At 49.9% G+C, this 15,971-nt stretch overlaps 2 protein-coding genes across 4 annotated transcripts in view; one reads left to right on the top strand and one right to left on the bottom strand.

Annotated features, from left to right (window-relative positions):
- Positions 1-15,971, top strand: part of L3MBTL2 (L3MBTL histone methyl-lysine binding protein 2) — a 21,271-nt gene continuing 5,300 nt past the window's right edge. For all 3 annotated transcript variants that reach the window (XR_012039166.1, XM_072843794.1, XM_072843793.1), the window contains exons 1-11: positions 1-158; positions 1,968-2,211; positions 3,622-3,755; positions 7,112-7,235; positions 8,207-8,286; positions 9,994-10,111; positions 10,522-10,656; positions 10,935-11,023; positions 14,397-14,628; positions 15,014-15,090; positions 15,290-15,394. Coding sequence is in view for 2 of the 3 variants with exons in the window: in XM_072843794.1 (XP_072699895.1) it covers positions 135-158; positions 1,968-2,211; positions 3,622-3,755; positions 7,112-7,235; positions 8,207-8,286; positions 9,994-10,111; positions 10,522-10,656; positions 10,935-11,023; positions 14,397-14,628; positions 15,014-15,090; positions 15,290-15,394 (1,362 nt within the window). In the remaining variant the exon portion in view is untranslated. The remainder of the gene's footprint in view (positions 159-1,967; positions 2,212-3,621; positions 3,756-7,111; positions 7,236-8,206; positions 8,287-9,993; positions 10,112-10,521; positions 10,657-10,934; positions 11,024-14,396; positions 14,629-15,013; positions 15,091-15,289; positions 15,395-15,971) is intronic.
- The window catches only part of CHADL (chondroadherin like), a 14,602-nt gene continuing 13,051 nt past the window's right edge, over positions 14,421-15,971 (bottom strand). The window contains exon 6 of the mRNA XM_072843798.1: positions 14,421-15,838. The gene's annotated coding sequence lies outside the window, so the exon portion shown is untranslated. The remainder of the gene's footprint in view (positions 15,839-15,971) is intronic.

The following is a 15,971-nucleotide window of genomic DNA, read 5'->3' as shown; positions in this document are numbered from 1 at the left end:
GGCTTTTCCTTTTTCCTGCAACGTGATTGGCCCGCGGCTCTGGGAGGCGGCCAATGACTGCGCTCAGGAAGAGCCGCGAGGCCAATATGGCTTCCTGCACCTGGTGACGGTTGAAGAAACGGGTGTTAGGTCTCATGGAGAAGACGCGGGGCGTCGAGGTGAGAGGGGGAGGATTTATCGTGACCGGGAAAGGGAAGCCCTTGAGCCTCGCACGGGGGGCCGTTCTCGAGGCCTTGGGGCGACGCCTGGAGGGTGGAGAGTGGAAGGATGGATAAACTGAGGTAGTTAGGCTGAGCAGGGCCAGAGGCGATTGGCGTTGCCTTTTGCGCCCACACCGCTGGGGCCGACGTCCCGCGAGTAGGTCGGGGCGGAACAGCCTCCCTGGCCTGCGGGAACGGGAACTGGGTTCAGGATCTGGGAGCTCCTGGATCTTCTTTGTCCTCCCTCTCTCTGGTCGTTTCTTTGGGGATCAGGAGGCCTGTGACATCCTGGTGGGACGTGAGGGAGATTCAAGTTTCCTGCCACTGCGTGTCTGGAGCGTTCACGGGCATTATCGCCCGGGATACTCACAACAATCCTGTGTCACTGTTTCGTTGTTATGGTTGGAGTAGCCGACGCTTACAGCCAGATGGTGCCCCCCAGGAGGGCCACCCAACCGCAGCGGGAAGGAGATGGGCACCCAGTCGTTCAGGCTCCCCAGCCTTTCCCACTCTCCTGCAACCTGTAACCCACTCACCCCTGGGTCACTTGGCTTCTGGTCACCTTGTATTTAAATTCGGTCTCTTCTTTAGCACATTTGGGGACGTAGTTGTAAACCTGAAAATGGAATAGCCCCCAAACTGTAAAGGGTAAAGGAGAATAAGCACTCACGCGTTTACAGCCCTCCCTAATGGCTAGAAACAACTAGGCTTTACACATCTCAGTCTTCATTCGAGTTATCTGAAGAAGGCCTGCTGTTACCTCTCTTGTACTGATGAAGAAACTGAAGAAACAGGCTCAGTATGTTGCACAAAATCACAATTGAGTGGTAGAGCCAGGATTCAGGCAAATCTGGTTGAAAAGCCCCATGCTTTTACCCAGAAATAATTGCCAGTATGTCTTGAATACTTGCAAGGCACTGTTTTGAGTACAACACTTATATTCACTCTTATTTCTCCCGCAAAGCTTCTGAAGGAGGTAGTTTCCTCATTTACAGAGGTGGGAACTGATGCACCAAGAGACTGACTTGCTGCAGATCATACAGCTGGTCAGCGGTAGAGATGGTATTTGAGCCCTGGCCTAGGACCTTTTCTACTACATTCCTTCCAGGTGGATTGATAGACAGTATCTCATTTACATTTCACATCCTGTGAGCTACTTATTTCACAGATCAAAAAGTTGAGGCCCAGAGGAGTTAAATGACTTGCCCAAAGACCCACAGCTAGTTAGGATTGGAGCAGAGTCCAGAGCTATGGTACATACATACACTGTGCGATAACTAGTGTGTCCTCTGTCTCCTAGATCCTCCTCAGGGTAGGATCCGCGTCCCAAATTGACTTTTCTGTGGCTGAAATGGTTTCCGAATTGACACTGTGTTGATGTACATATGCTGAAGGGGGGAAGTTGATTTTCTAACATACATCTTCCCCCAGAAAGTCTTCATGAGATAACAGAGTATTTTCACATCATCGTATTCTATTTGAATCAAGTTAAAACATCATCATTTATAAATACACAGGAGGAGCTTGGTGAATTCCTGATATTACCTGTTTTGTTAAACTATCCTGATGAGTTTCAGTTAAGAACTATATAAACAGGAGTAATGATCCTGGTGTTTGCAAAAGGGATATTTGATTCTGCCTGCCACTTGGTCCAAAGGTGTTGACCAAGACCTGGAAAAGATGCTGGTAGCTGACCTGCATCCTTCTTCCCCATACACTAAGCTAGACCTGATTCCTCCAGCCTGGTTTGTGTCATCCTTCCACTAGGAGACTCCATCTTCAGAACCTATGGAAGAGGAAGAGGAAGAGGAGGACGACTTGGAGCTCTTTGGTGGCTATGACAGTTTCCGGAGCTATAACAGCAGTGCGGGCAGTGAGAGCAGCTCCTATCTAGAGGAGTCAAGTGAAGCAGAAAATGAAGATCGGGAAGCAGGGGAGCTGCCCACCTCCCCGCTGCATTTGCTCAGTCCTGGGACTCCCCGCTCCTTGGATGGCAGTGGTTCTGAGCCAGGTGCTTTCAGAGTGTCCCCTGAAGACGGGGAGGTTTCAGGAGGCTATAGAGGAAGAGGGGAATATAGGCCATGTGGGCAGAGCCATCCAGGTGTAAAAAAAGCTGTTTGATCTTAAGTCTAAGGGCCTATGAACTAGACAGAAGTAGCCCCAAGGGACTACTACTAATTTCCTTTGCTGCAGTCTGATTTCAAATGACTATTTCCTTTGTTCTTTCATACGACTAATACTTATTTGGCACACGTTAGATGCCAGTCATTAATATGGTACTGCTTTTACATTTGTGTGAATAGGTGCTTGATTTTTAAGCCTGGATGGCTTTTGTTTTGTTTTCTTTTTTATTTATTCATGAAAGACAGAGGCAGAGAGAGAAGCAGGCTCCATGCAGGGAGCCCAACATGGGACTCGATCCCGGGTCTCCAGAATCACACCCCGGCCTGCAGGCGGCGCTAAACCGCTGTGCCACCAGGGCTGCCCTTAAGCCTATGCTCTGATTTACTATCTGGGAAAGGACAAGAAATAGTTTGTGGGTTGGACGTGAGGGGGGAAATTAAAGAAGGGTGGAAATTAAAGAATCAAGTGACTTCCTGGGGAAAGAATTACTGATGAGACTCCTCATGGAGCATCTGGAAGCCAGTTAACTTCGGAGCTGTGCTGTTTGGACAGCTTCTGGATGGATTCCTGTGTCAGGGCCCCCAGTGTGTGGACTGCCTGTGAAGAGAGATGGGCTAGATGTCCGTAAGGAACAGACCCTGTTCCTTAGTGCCTGCACTCTTTAGAAGAGTGATCTAATACTCTGCCACTTTTCCTTTCCATCTACTTGTCTTCTCTTCCTCCTTCCCCCACACCACCCTTTTAATCTTCTATCTTCTTCCAAACATTCTCGTAGAATCTTAGAACTTTGGAACTAGAACCATTAGAGACCGTTGAGTCCAGGGGTTCTCTCTCGTGGCTGTCCATTAGGATCACCAGTAAATTAGACTCTCAGGCTTGGATATTTTTTAAGCTACTTAGGTGATTCTAATACAATGTTAGAATTGAAACGTTGATCTAGTTCAGTTTTTTTATAGATGAGAAGAAAAGAGATCCACAGAAGTCAGGTGATGTGGGCACTGTTTTTCTTCTTGTTTTCCTCTTTACAGACTTTCCAACATCCACCTGTTGCTCTATGGATTTTCCTTACCTCTACTGTTAACATATAGCCAAGGGATGCCAGGCAGCTTATCTTAGGCAAAAGAGATTCAGTTGTGCACAAACCTCCTGCTCCTGTTCCAGCTCTGTCAGTCAGGCTAAGGACTGAGACTCACCTGATTAATGCATTGTTCAAGTTTTCAAGGGAAAATGTTCAAATCATTTTGCTTGATTTGGGGTGATTGTATCAGGTGGGTCATGTGCTGAGTTCTCTTTCCAGCTGTCTGTGAGATGTGTGGTATCGTGGGTACAAGGGAAGCCTTCTTCTCCAAGACTAAGAGATTCTGCAGCGTTTCCTGTTCCAGGAGCTACTCCTCCAACTCCAAGAAAGCCAGTATCTTGGCCAGATTACAGGTGAGAGGCAGTCACTTGGAAGACCCTTCCTGGGGTCCTGGGAGCCCAGACAGGAACAACTAACTGGCTGATGGCAAAGGGCCAAGAAGGCTTGGGAGGAGTTTGCTTGTGACCATGTGAGGTTGTAAGTTTCCTGCTATTTATTGTGTTCTAAAATTCAGAGGGCAGAGGAATCCATTTATGAAGCTTGTTAAATTGCAGATTTCTAGAGCTGCCCTCATTCCCCACCTACACCACTTCCCCATAGTCTGATGTGATTAGTAAGTTTTAAATGAGAGCCTTGAAGGGAATCTGATGCCCTTAGTCTTTCCCCCATACTTTTATACATACGTGCTCTGAAAGGAAGCTAGGAGACAGGCATATGTTTTAGCAGCCACAGTGGGTTTAGGAAGTTGATGCCTCATCTCTGACTCCATGTCATAGGCAGTCACCTAGAAAGTCTTACTAATCTTTTTCTTTCTTTCTTTCTTTTTTCTTTTTTTTTTTTTTTTTTTTTTTGAGAGAGCAAGAGAGTGCAAGTGGTAAGGGGAGAAAGGAAGAGGGAGAAAGAGAATCTTAACCAGGCTCCACACCCAGCACAGAGCCCAACACGGGCCTTAATCTCATGACCCTGAGATCATGACCTAAGCCAAAATGAAGAGTTGGACACTCAACCGACTGAGCCAACCAGGTGCCCCTATAAATGGGAGGATTCTTAAGAGATGTGTTGTCTAACCCACACATTAGTTGAGAAGTGTGCTGAGGTCCAGAGAAGAATGACTTACCTGAGGTAGTTCTGTTGGAAGAGCAGGTGAACTGGGACTGGAATGTAATCTCAGGTGCCTGACTTTGTGTTGTTTCCTGGTAACTATGGCCACTGTCCATAGCACTGGTTCTCAAACTTGCCTGACTTTTTGTTTAAGATATTATTTATTTATTCATGAGAGACACAGAGAGAGGCAGAGACACAGGCAGAGGGAGAAGCAGGCTCCATGCAGGGAGCCCAATGTGGGACTTGATCCCGGGACTCCAGGATCACGCCCTGAGCCAAAGGCCGATGCTTAACTGCTGAGCCACCTAGGCGTCCCTTGCCTACTGATTTAATTGGGATGGAGTATGGCCTGGACACAGTGGCTTTATTTTATTTTATGTATGTAATCTTTATATACAACATGGGGCTCAAATTCATAACCCCGAGATCAAGAGTCACTCTCGGGGTGCTAGGATGGCTGGCTCAGTTGGTTAAGTGGTTAAGACTCCATGCTCAGGGAGGAGTCTGCTTTTCCCTTTCCCTCCACCCTCTCCTTCTTTCTCTCTCTTAAATAAATAGTCTTTTTTCTTTTTCATTTATTTATTTTAAAGATTTATTTATTATTCATGATAGACAGAGAGAGAGAGAGAGGAAGAAACACAGGCAGAGGGAGAAGCAGACTCCATGCAGGGAGCCCAACGTGGGACTCGATCCCGGGTCTCCAGGATCACGCCCTGGGCTGAAGGCGGCGCTAAACCACTGAGCCACCCAGGCTGCCCTTAAATAGTCTAAAAAAAAATGTCACACTCCATCGACTGAGCCAGCCAAGTGCCCCTTGGATTTAAAGAGCCCCTAGGTGATTGTAATGTGCAGCAGAGCTTGAGATCCAACTGCTCTGACATTTATTGAAAATCACAGTGTGCCAGGTCTTTTGCTTAGTACTTCATACAATGTATCTCTCACTTTTGTGAGATAATTGTTACTTCCCTGGTTGTACAGATTTTAGGGCATAGAAAAATCTCTCTCCTCAAGAGCTAATAATAGTATTAATAGCTACAGTTTGGGAGTACTTGCTAAACGTTTGGACTCAGTCCAACCAATGATCTCTTACCTGACTGAGCTAGCCAGGGGCACCTATTTTAAATTCCTATTTTAAAGGCTCAAAAATTTTGAGTAACTTACTCAAAGGTCTACAAATGAGATTGAAGAACCAGGATTTGACCCCAGGTCTGTGTGGAATTTAAACTCACGTTTTTACTTCACTGATTTTTTATTTTTTATTATTTTTTAAAGATTTTGTTTATTCATGAGAGAAACAGAGAGAGGGGCAGAGGGAGAAGCAGGCTCCCTGTAGGGAGCCTGATACAGGACTTGATTCAAGGACTCTAGGACCACAACCTGAGCTGAAGGCAGACCCTCAACCACGGAGCCACCCAGGTGTCCCGTTTTGTTTGTTTGTTTGTTTGTTTTGTTTTTTAAGATTTTATTTATTTTTGAGACACACACACACACACAGAGGCAGAGACACAGGCAGAGAGAGAAGCAGGCTCCATGCAGGGAGCCTGATGTGGGATTTGATCCCAGGACTCCAGGATCACTCCCTGGGCCAAATGGAGGCACTCATCGGCTGAGCCACCCAGGTGTCCCCCACTTCACTGATTTTTTAGAATAAATTCTCAGAGGGGCACCTGGGTGGCTCAGTCAGTTAAGCATCTGACTCTTGATATCGGCTCAGGTCATGATCTCAGGCATATGAGTTGGAATCTGTGTCAGGCTCCACGCCTATGCTGAGCATGGAGCCTGCTTGAGATTCTCTCTCTTCCTCTGTTCCTTCCCCTACCCGCTCACTCCCTCTCTCTCCCTCTCTCTCCCCCTCTCTCTAAAAATAAAAATAAAAAAATAATTCCCTGGGCCCTTCTGAATAGTGATTAAATTACAAATTATAGACCAGATTAGTGGCCTTTAACCCTAGGGATGCCTGCTTGGAGCAACTGATGAAAGCCATGGACCTGCTCCAGAACATTACTTTTTTTTTTTAAGATTTTATTTATTCATTAGAGATACACAGAGAGAGGGAGAGGCAGGCTCCTTGCAGGAAACCCAATGCAGGACTTGCCCCAGGGATGAGATCACACCCTGAGTTGAAGGCAGACACTCAACCACTTAGCCACCCAAATGTCCCACAGAACATTCCTATATGTGTACAAAATATTGACTCCTGACTCCGTTCACAGACCTCTCTGAAACCCACTCTCTCCAATGAATCTCCAGAGGAAGGAGATAGCCAAGAGTTGAAGCCACTAGGAAAAAGTTCCTGGAGGAAGCAAAGGCTGAAAGGATAGAAAAGATAGAACAGGTGTCCCTCGCTGCCCCATAGCTCCTCTGACCCCATTTCTCCGCTGTTGAACAATAGCTAAATACTTACTGAGAGCCAGGCATAATACAGTAACTCTCATCCTTGCACCCCCTCTAAGTTAAGATTGTTATTGTTATCCAGTTGATTTACAAATGAAGAAACTGAAGAGGTTAAGTAACTGGATAAATCCCAGGATTTAAAGCTAGGCAGTCCAACTCCAAAGCCCTGTTCTCAGCCATTAGGCTTACACACAGGTTCTCCTCTCTCCAGGGAAAACCACCAACCAAGAAAGCCAAAGTCCTGCACAAGGCAGCCTGGTCTGCCAAAATTGGAGCCTTCCTCCACTCCCAAGGGACAGGACAGCTAGCAGATGGGACACCAACAGGGCAAGATGGTAAGACAGCAGAACCCTGGTGCCCAGGAAGCTGCTGGGGGTCGGTGGGAGTGGAGTGCCCAGACTGGGGTGGCCCTGCCTAGGAACCAGGAATGAGAAAGATGAGGCAGCTAGAGAGTGCCCTGGCCCAGGCTCACTGTGGATTACATCTTCCCCATTTGGTAGGTATTGTGGAAATTGCCCTAGGATATCCCTGTAGTCAAAGTTCCAGGACCCTTATTTTTGATAATTCAGAGGCCAAGAATTAGCTTCTTTTGTATTGCTTTTGGCCCTATGGCTTCTGTTCCCCTTGGGCAGTGGAGACCTCTATCTAGTTTGGAGAGAGGTGGTGGAATAAGGAAATGAACCTTTCTCTCTGAGTGTGTATAGAAGATTCTTTTTTTTTTTTTTTAAAGATGTATTTATCCATGAGAGACAGAGAGAGAGAGAGAGGCAGAGACATAGAGGGAGAAACAGGCTCCCTGCAGGAGCCCCATGCAGGACTTGATCCCTGGACCAGGATCACGTCCTGAGCCGAAGGCAGATGCTCAACCTCTGAGCCACCAGGTGTCCCTGTATAGTAGGTTCTAAGCATATAAGCATTAAGCAGCTCTGCTCTAGGTGGTCTGAGTTTCTGACTGCAGTGAGCCCCATAGGCACGAGGGTTGGAGGGGCCTAGGTGTGTGCCCTTCCCACCCATTCAGATTAGCTGTGGCCAATGAGAGGTTGGGGGAGGTCTAAGGAATTTAAGCGCAAAGGTCTTTGGATTTCCTTCTCTTTTCTGGGGAAGAAAGGTCAGACATTTCCCTTGAATGTTTCCTCTACTCCTGAGAGTCTGTCATCCTTTGGATAAGGTCCAGCCCTGTTCTGATGGCCACTGGTGGGACAGGTATCGGGTTTGGGTGGGGAAGGACCGGCTTCTACAGGCTCCTGGTGGCTAGGTTCCTGGCAGGGCTGCTGATTTTCAACACTTCCTCTTTCTGCTCTTGCAGCGCTGGTCTTGGGTTTCGACTGGGGGAAGTTCCTGAAGGATCACAGTTACAAAGCTGCTCCTGTCAGCTGTTTTAAACATGTAAGTGCCCTAGAGATAAGGGGAGGGAGAACTGGGAACCTAGCACTTGCCACACCTCTCATCCACCAGCCTTCCAGGCATTCCAAGATGGGCATTGGCACCAGGGAGAGAACAGTAATGGGGTCTGGGTGGGCCCAGTCCAGCTTTGCCACTCGTTCCAGTTTACATTTCTTCAGAGTCCTCCCACAAAGCGTCATCGAGGCCTTCTAGCACCCATGCTTCCCCCCTCCGAGGTCCTCACTCTAGTTTTTTTTTTTTTTTTTTTTTTAAGATTTTATTTCTTTATTCATGAGAGACACACACACAGGCAGAGACACAGGCAGAGGGAGAAGCAGGTTCTATGCAGGAAGCCCGACGTGGGACTCTATCCCAGGTCTCCAGGATCAGGTCCTGGGCCGAAGGCAGGAGCCAAACCACTGAGCCACCCAGGGATCCCCCCTCACTCTACTTATCCACATAATGGAACTTTGTGCTAGAATTCCTTTTCTTCTTTCCTCCCCATTATTCCGTGTTTTCCCATTGAAAGCTTGTTCTGAACTGCCCTGGGTTTCCTGGATCTCTTGAGCCCCAGGAGACAGATGTGGATGCCTCCTACAGCCCACCTCAGCACAGAGAAGCGCCAGAAGAGTGAGGCCCTGGGAGCCTGGGCCTGGGGCTAAAGGAAGTGCAGAGATGCTGCCTGTTTGTCTGTGGGCCAAAGAGCCACCTAGAGCGGCGCTCTTGTTTGGTCTCTCAAGCCAGGAAGTAGAGGAGGAGGTCTCTTTACTCTGGTAGTCCTAGTAGGAGTCACATCCTAGTAGCCAGTGAACTCTGGGAGGTGCCATGGACAGAGGGAAGCTGGGAAGTCTCACTCTTCTCTGCAGTGCTGTCGAAGGCACTCACCTTTCCTAGTGGGAAGCTCTTTGGCCCTGAGTTATCACTGCAGGGGAGTTACGTCATACCTGATTCCATAAGCTCTGCCAAGCCAGCCCATGTGTGCTTGAGTAGCATAGCCATTTCTAGGTTCCGTGAGAGACCCACTCTGGCCAGAGAGGTGAAATGGGATACCCTGATTAGCTGAGGCCACGATGAGAATGAAAAAAGGTGAATTTCTCCAAAGGAGAAGCAAGGTGCTGTTGGTGCAAAGTGAGGATTAGACATTGGGAAGGCAAGCAAGAAGGGTCTGCTGCTGATGAAGAGCATCTGAAAGAGACTGGTTAGAGAGGTGGAGAAAGAATGTACCCGAAGTAGGGGTGGGTAGACGGCTCCGAGAGCCAGCTTGGTGAGAGCCGAGAGACTACTGCCCAAGCCTGAGTGATGATTTAAAGAGGTGATATTTGTGGCGAGCGCTAGGAGGTATTAGGTGGTGTCACAAGTGCACAAACTGCCACGGGTGTGATGTGCCCAAGATGATAGAGTGAGGAGCTGGTCCTGTAAAGACCACTACTCAGGGCTGACCGACTCCAGATGTCTGACCCTTGCACCTGCCCTCCCATCCCGTCCCCTGCACCCCACCCCTCCCCATCCCCGGTGTCCTGCCTCAGCTCTTTGGGGACAGAGGATTTGTCTTGCTCATCTCTTCATCCCTAGTCCCATGCTTGGCTTGCCACACGCAGAGTGTTGTACACTGAGGTACAGAGAAGGATGCGATGGCTTACGAGCCCAGCCACTCTGCCCTGTGTGCTCAGGCAGTTCACCATCCCCCTGAATGCTCTCGTGCCCTCACAGGTCCCTCTCTATGACCAGTGGGAAGATGTGATGAAAGGGATGAAGGTAGAGGTGCTCAACAGCGACGCCGTGCTCCCCAGCCGGGTGTACTGGATTGCCTCTGTCATCCAGGCCGCGGGTGGGTACTCCTCTGGCCAAGCAGGGCCTGGGTTTGGAGAGGGACATGTCTGCACGGGTGGGTAGTGTCACAGGCAGAAACTGGCTTCATAAAACAAACAAAAAAGCCCACCACTGGAGTTTCTGCCAGTCCCTTCTTGGGATCCTCCTGCCTTCTCTGGCTTTGAAGAAGCTACAAGGCATGACAAGTTTGGAAACTCCCCCTCTTAAGGTTTTTCCAGGAACGATCAGACTATGGAGAATTAAATCTTACTGCTATGCTATACTGTTTTCTGAGTACGTGGAATGGGTTTGTTTTGGCTGTGACTGTTGGGGACAACAGGGACCCCCTTGCCTGGAAGGATTTCTTAGGAGTCAAGTTTAAGGTTGAGCATCCCGCCCTCCCTTACCAGTACCTTTTCCTTCTTTCAGGGTATCGCGTGCTGCTCCGGTATGAAGGCTTTGAAAATGACGCCAGCCATGACTTCTGGTGCAACCTGGGAACGGTGGATGTCCACCCCATTGGCTGGTGTGCCATCAACAGCAAGATCCTTGTGCCCCCTCGGAGTGAGTTGATGAGAGAGAGCAGTCCTTGTCGTGGTCCCTGCAGAGCCCTTGGTAGAAGGGGCACCCTTTGTCTTAGGTTAGACCAGAACAGAACCCACTTGCCAGCCTGCTTCCTGTCCTCCCCAGTCTGGGAAGCCCTATGGCGGATCCAGGTTGTACAGCAGGTTTTGTAATAGGTGATGGCTGGCCTGAGGAGGTAGAAAGAAGTTGCTCTGGCGCCCCCTGTTGGTGGGAGTATTGTTAGTCCGCGTAACCAGGATTCTGCTGTGTCTCCACAGCCATCCATGCCAAGTTCACCGACTGGAAGGGGTACCTCATGAAACGGTTGGTGGGCTCCAGGACGCTTCCTGTGGATTTCCATATCAAGGTCTGGCAGTGACCCCTTTGGGTCTCCTAACTGACCTCCTTCCTGCCCTTCTCCCATTTTCTCTGTCCGTGCAACTCACTGGAGTATTTTCTCAAAGACTTCCTTGCTTGACAGTCTTTAGCAGCTTCACATTTCTCCAGGAATGATGACGGTTGTTTTTGCCTTCCCAGCCTAGAGTCAGCCTCCACCCCAACCCAGACTCTGATCCAGCCATGTTGGTCACGTTGCCTTGCCCTCTGTTTGCTACTCAAGATCCTTACCATTGCTCATAGCATTTTTCAGGAACATTCCTTCCATAAATTTTATTAAGTACTTGGCTACAAAGAACTGTGGGAGTACAGGCCCCGTATTCAGGACTCTCCAGTCTGGCAAAGGAAATGAAGTCAAGCCTGGGAGTTATTATAAAATAGCCTTGGTTCTGAACCAGAGGTGTGCCTCTGAATCATCTCTGTGGCTTCTAAGTTTTTTTTTTTTTTTTAATTTTTTATTTATTTATGATAGTCACACAGAGAGAGAGAGAGGCAGAGACATAGGCAGAGGGAGAAGCAGGCTTCAGGAACCGGGAGCCCGATGTGGGATTCGATCCCGGGTCTCCAGGATCGCGCCCTGGACCAAAGGGAGGCGCCAAACCGCTGCGCCACCCAGGGATCCCTAAGTTGTTTTTTTTTTTAAGATTTTATTTATTTATTCATGATAGAGAGTGAGAGAGAGAGGCAAAGACACAGGTAGAGGGAAAAGCAGGCTCCATGCAGGGAGCCCGACGTGGGACTCGATCCCGGGGCTCCAGGATCACGCCCTGGGCCAAAGGCAGGCACTAAACCGCTGAGCCACCCAGGGATCCCCTGTGGCTTCTAATTTTAACTTAAAAAAAAAAAAATCACTCACATGGTAAAAATTCAAAGGGAATACAAGGATGCACAGTGAAGACTTCATTTCTCCCACCTCTATATGCCAGACCCTCCTTTGTGGGGCTTGCTCACATAGGGGCCTGGGCTGCGTCTGAGGCCTCCAGCCCCCGATGCTCTCGGGTGTGGTTCCCACATTGCCTCAATAAGTGTCACAGCAGCCAGCAGGGGAGTGCAGAGCAGGTGCTGCCATGGCACAGGCGGGACCGGTTCTGTGGCCCGAAGAGGAGCAGCTGTCAAGGAAGGTTTCAAGGAGAAAATGGCATTTGAATTCTACCTTGATGGGTAGGGTGTGGGTGGTCTGGAAGCCAAAGTGAAAAGTGAGGACGGAATAGATGCTGGGCCACATCTCGTCCAAGGCATCGGATGCCTCGTAAAGAGGTTGCCACTGTGAGTTTTAGCTGGTAGAGAGTGGGCCTTTGACAAGGAATAGTTCCAGTACGTCAAGGGAGCCTTCCCTGGCTTTTCCCTAAAGTAGAAATGGTTTTTGCTTTATTTCAATTTGCTGGGTACTGTCCATTTGCTCTTTATTTCTCTGTATTTTGCTAACTTATCTTTTCATACTTTGTTCAACAAAATTATAAGCTCTTTCACCTGTATTTTTTTTTTTTTGAGATTTTATTTATTCATGAAAGACAGAGGCAGAGACACAGGCAGAAGGAGAAGCAAGATCCATGCAGGAAGCCCTATGTGGGACTCAGTCCCGGGACCGCAGGATCACATCCTGAGCCAAAGGCAGACGCTTAACCACTGAGCCACCTGGGTGTCCCCTCCCCTCTCATGATGCCTTGCACCGTGGACAGATTCAGCAGTTGAAAACGAGCATTTGCTCCTTCTCAGCTGGCACTTATCTGAAGATGAGGCAGATTGTGGGTGGTATAGGCCACTAGCATTATCAAGGTGGCCTCTCCTCTGCTTAAACTCCAATGAGCTTGATTCTGGGGCACCTGGGTGGCTCAGTTGGTTAAGCATCCAACTCTTGATCTCAGGATTGTGAGTTCAGGCCCCATGTTGGGCTCCATGCTGGTCATGGGGCCTACTTTAAAAAAAAAAAAATTTTTTTTTTTTGATTCTGGGTAGCAGAACATGGTTCCATGTGAACCAATCAGCAAGCACACGATGATTCACTGTCACATACCCAGTCCTGCAGTGGATACAAAAGCCAGCTGCCTCTGAGGGTTGCGTAGGAAGGATAAAAGAGGGTGAGTTTGTGAAGGCAGCTCTGATCCAAATCCAGTCCAGTTCCTTTGGTGCCTACAGTGTGATAAGTTCTGAGTAAAATGTTGTGAATGAATGGCCCAGCAGCCAAAGTCAGGTGTGTACTGTGTATCTATCAGGTGAGAAAAAACATTGCGCACTAACTCTGTGCTTAGTTCCATGCTTAGAACTGAGACTGTAGAAATGAATCCCCCCAGACCTGGCTTCTGCCCCTACAGAGCTCAGGGTGTGACTGAACAAACAGAGCACTAAAGTGGTGTTGGGCTCTGGGCTGCCCTGGGTGGGTGCAAAAGAAAGGAGTGTGTCAGGAAAGGCTAGGAGGGAGAGGTGGCCCCGAGGGACCCCAACCCAGACCTCACCCTGTGTCTCTCTCCTAAATGGGCCAGTCGATTGGTTTGGATTTGTATTCCAGGCCTTGAGCTGATGTCTGACAGGTCTGTGGTGTAGGACTCTGTCAGCTTTTCCTGTTGGCTGCTTTGTGACTCGGAGATACTCCCCCTCCTGGTGGGCTAAAGAGCGCCGCTAAGTCCCCACCTTCCCTAGGCTGGGGCTGGTTTTCCCTGGGCTGGAAAAGCCCTACAGAGTTCACTGTTCCATTTCCCTATCCCAGGCAGGACAAGACTGAAGTCTCAGGGACCAGAAAGAGTCTCCTACCCCCTCATCTTTGGCCTGTCATCAGGGCTCTCTAAAACAGCTTGTGGGCATCTTGGTCACTGTCCTTGGCTGGGTCAGAGTGGGATAGCCGTTCAGAGCTACAGCCCAGTGGGGTCACAACTGTAATTAGACATATGGAGGCAGATGGAGCCTCAGCTCTCTGGACATGAGCATAGTATGTGCCATCAGCGGGGAGGTGGAGGGGAGTAGGAAAGTGCACGAGGCTGAACACTGGGACCAGTTTCAAGGTCCAGCTCTGGCACCAATGAATCGGGGTGAGTGTGGGCAAGTCACTTGAGCCCTCTGGGGCACCTGTTCCTTAGTCTGAAATGGGTTTTGTAATTTCCATTGTACTGACTGGCATTTGGGGGGCACACCTTGTAAGCTGTGTGCTCTCATCCTGAGGAATTGGGGGCCAAGGTCAGACCTGGTGGGACCTTCCTTGAGTCTATGTCTCATTGGCCTGCTTCCTGACTTAGTGCTGGGTGTGGTTCTGGGCATACCTTCCCTATTCTGTGGTTACAGTTAGGAGATGAAACAGGGAAGTGGGTGGAGGATCCCCAGGACCACAGCGGGCCTGTGCTCTGATCTTGCAGATGGTGGAGAGCATGAAGTACCCCTTCCGGCAAGGCATGCGGCTGGAGGTGGTGGACAAGTCCCAGGTGTCACGGACCCGCATGGCAGTGGTAGACACAGTAATCGGGGGTCGCCTTCGGCTCCTCTATGAGGACGGCGACAGTGATGACGACTTCTGGTGCCACATGTGGAGCCCCTTGATCCACCCAGTGGGCTGGTCACGGCGAGTTGGCCATGGCATCAAGCTGTCAGGTCCGCGGGCAGGGGCAGGAGCATCTCTGTACCCCACACCGCCACCACATGGTGGTGATGACCATCTCCACCATGTGCACGGTGGTACCGAGGCCCAAAGAGGTTGGGTGATTTGACCAGGTCACTGAGCTTATAAGGGCTTTAAACCTATTCGAAGCTGGAGGCTGCACGATATGGGAAGTGTCTGGATCTTACGGGTTCAGTAGTCCCTACAGAGAGCTCCTGACATGTCCTGATCCTGGTCTAGGTGGGTAGTACAGGGTGCCAAGATACAGATTAGAGCATATGCAGGGCAGCCCCACATTCTGGGGAAGGGAGGGAGGTGGCCCTGTGAGCAGCCTGCAACTCCTTTCTCTCTCTTGCTCCCTCTGGCATCTCCCCAAAGAGAGGCGCAGTGACATGGCCCACCATCCCACCTTCCGGAAAATCTACTGTGATGCTGTTCCTTACCTGTTCAAGAAGGTGAGGCACAGCCTTGGGACCTTCTCATCTTAGCCATAGGCCCTTCTCGTCTTGGCCATAGGCCCATCCCAGGCCCCACAACCCCGGGGTGTTCCTTTCCCTTCCCGTTTCCTTCCCAGGCCTATGGTGGATGAGGCCTGCTCCCCCCACCCTCCATCTGGGCCGCCCCAAGTTTCCCCAGCTGCCCCATTCCTTTAAGGTTCGAGCTGTCTACACGGAAGGTGGTTGGTTTGAAGAGGGGATGAAACTGGAAGCCATTGACCCTCTGAATCTGGGCAACATCTGCGTGGCAACCATCTGCAAGGTGAGCTTGGGCTAGTCCTGCAGCTTCGATGGTGGATGCTGAAGCCACTGCGGGGGTGCAGAACTCTGCAGTGCACATCCAGCCCACCTCCACTGTGTCTGCTCCGGGAGTACCGGACTTTTGAGTAGGGGTCTTATCTGCTCCTTGCTCAGAATCTGCCTTGGTGTCAGGTCCGCGGCACGTTGGGGAGGTGCTTGCCGAACACCTGGCCTGAGCCCGATCCTGTATCAGGTGTAGGCCCCGCCTTGTCAGCCTCCCTGGGGGCCTTCCCACTGGCACACGTCCTCTCCTTTGAGTGCTGGCCTACCCAGGACCAATAGCCGTGCTGACTTTGCTGCAGCCTAAGGAGCAGATGACTACCCCTTGGCCCCCCTGGGGACATGCTGATGTGTGCATCCAGCGGGTCTTCTCCAGGCTGGGCCCATGAGCTCGCCTCTGAAAACACTGGGGAGAAAAAAAGGTGTAGTCCCTGTGGGAACAGCATTTGCTATCTAGTGAGGAAGGAAAAGGAACCTTAAAAGGATGGGTCCGGGGGTGCTGAGTGCTCAGCAGAAGCTCAGGGAAGGCTGAGATCTAG

The sequence above is a fragment of the Canis lupus genome, chromosome 11, assembly GCF_048164855.1.
Source record: "Canis lupus baileyi chromosome 11, mCanLup2.hap1, whole genome shotgun sequence".
Classification (NCBI taxonomy): Eukaryota; Metazoa; Chordata; class Mammalia; order Carnivora; family Canidae; genus Canis; species Canis lupus.
The sequence above is the reverse complement of the archived record's forward strand: the minus strand, read 5'-3'. Positions and strand labels throughout refer to the sequence as shown.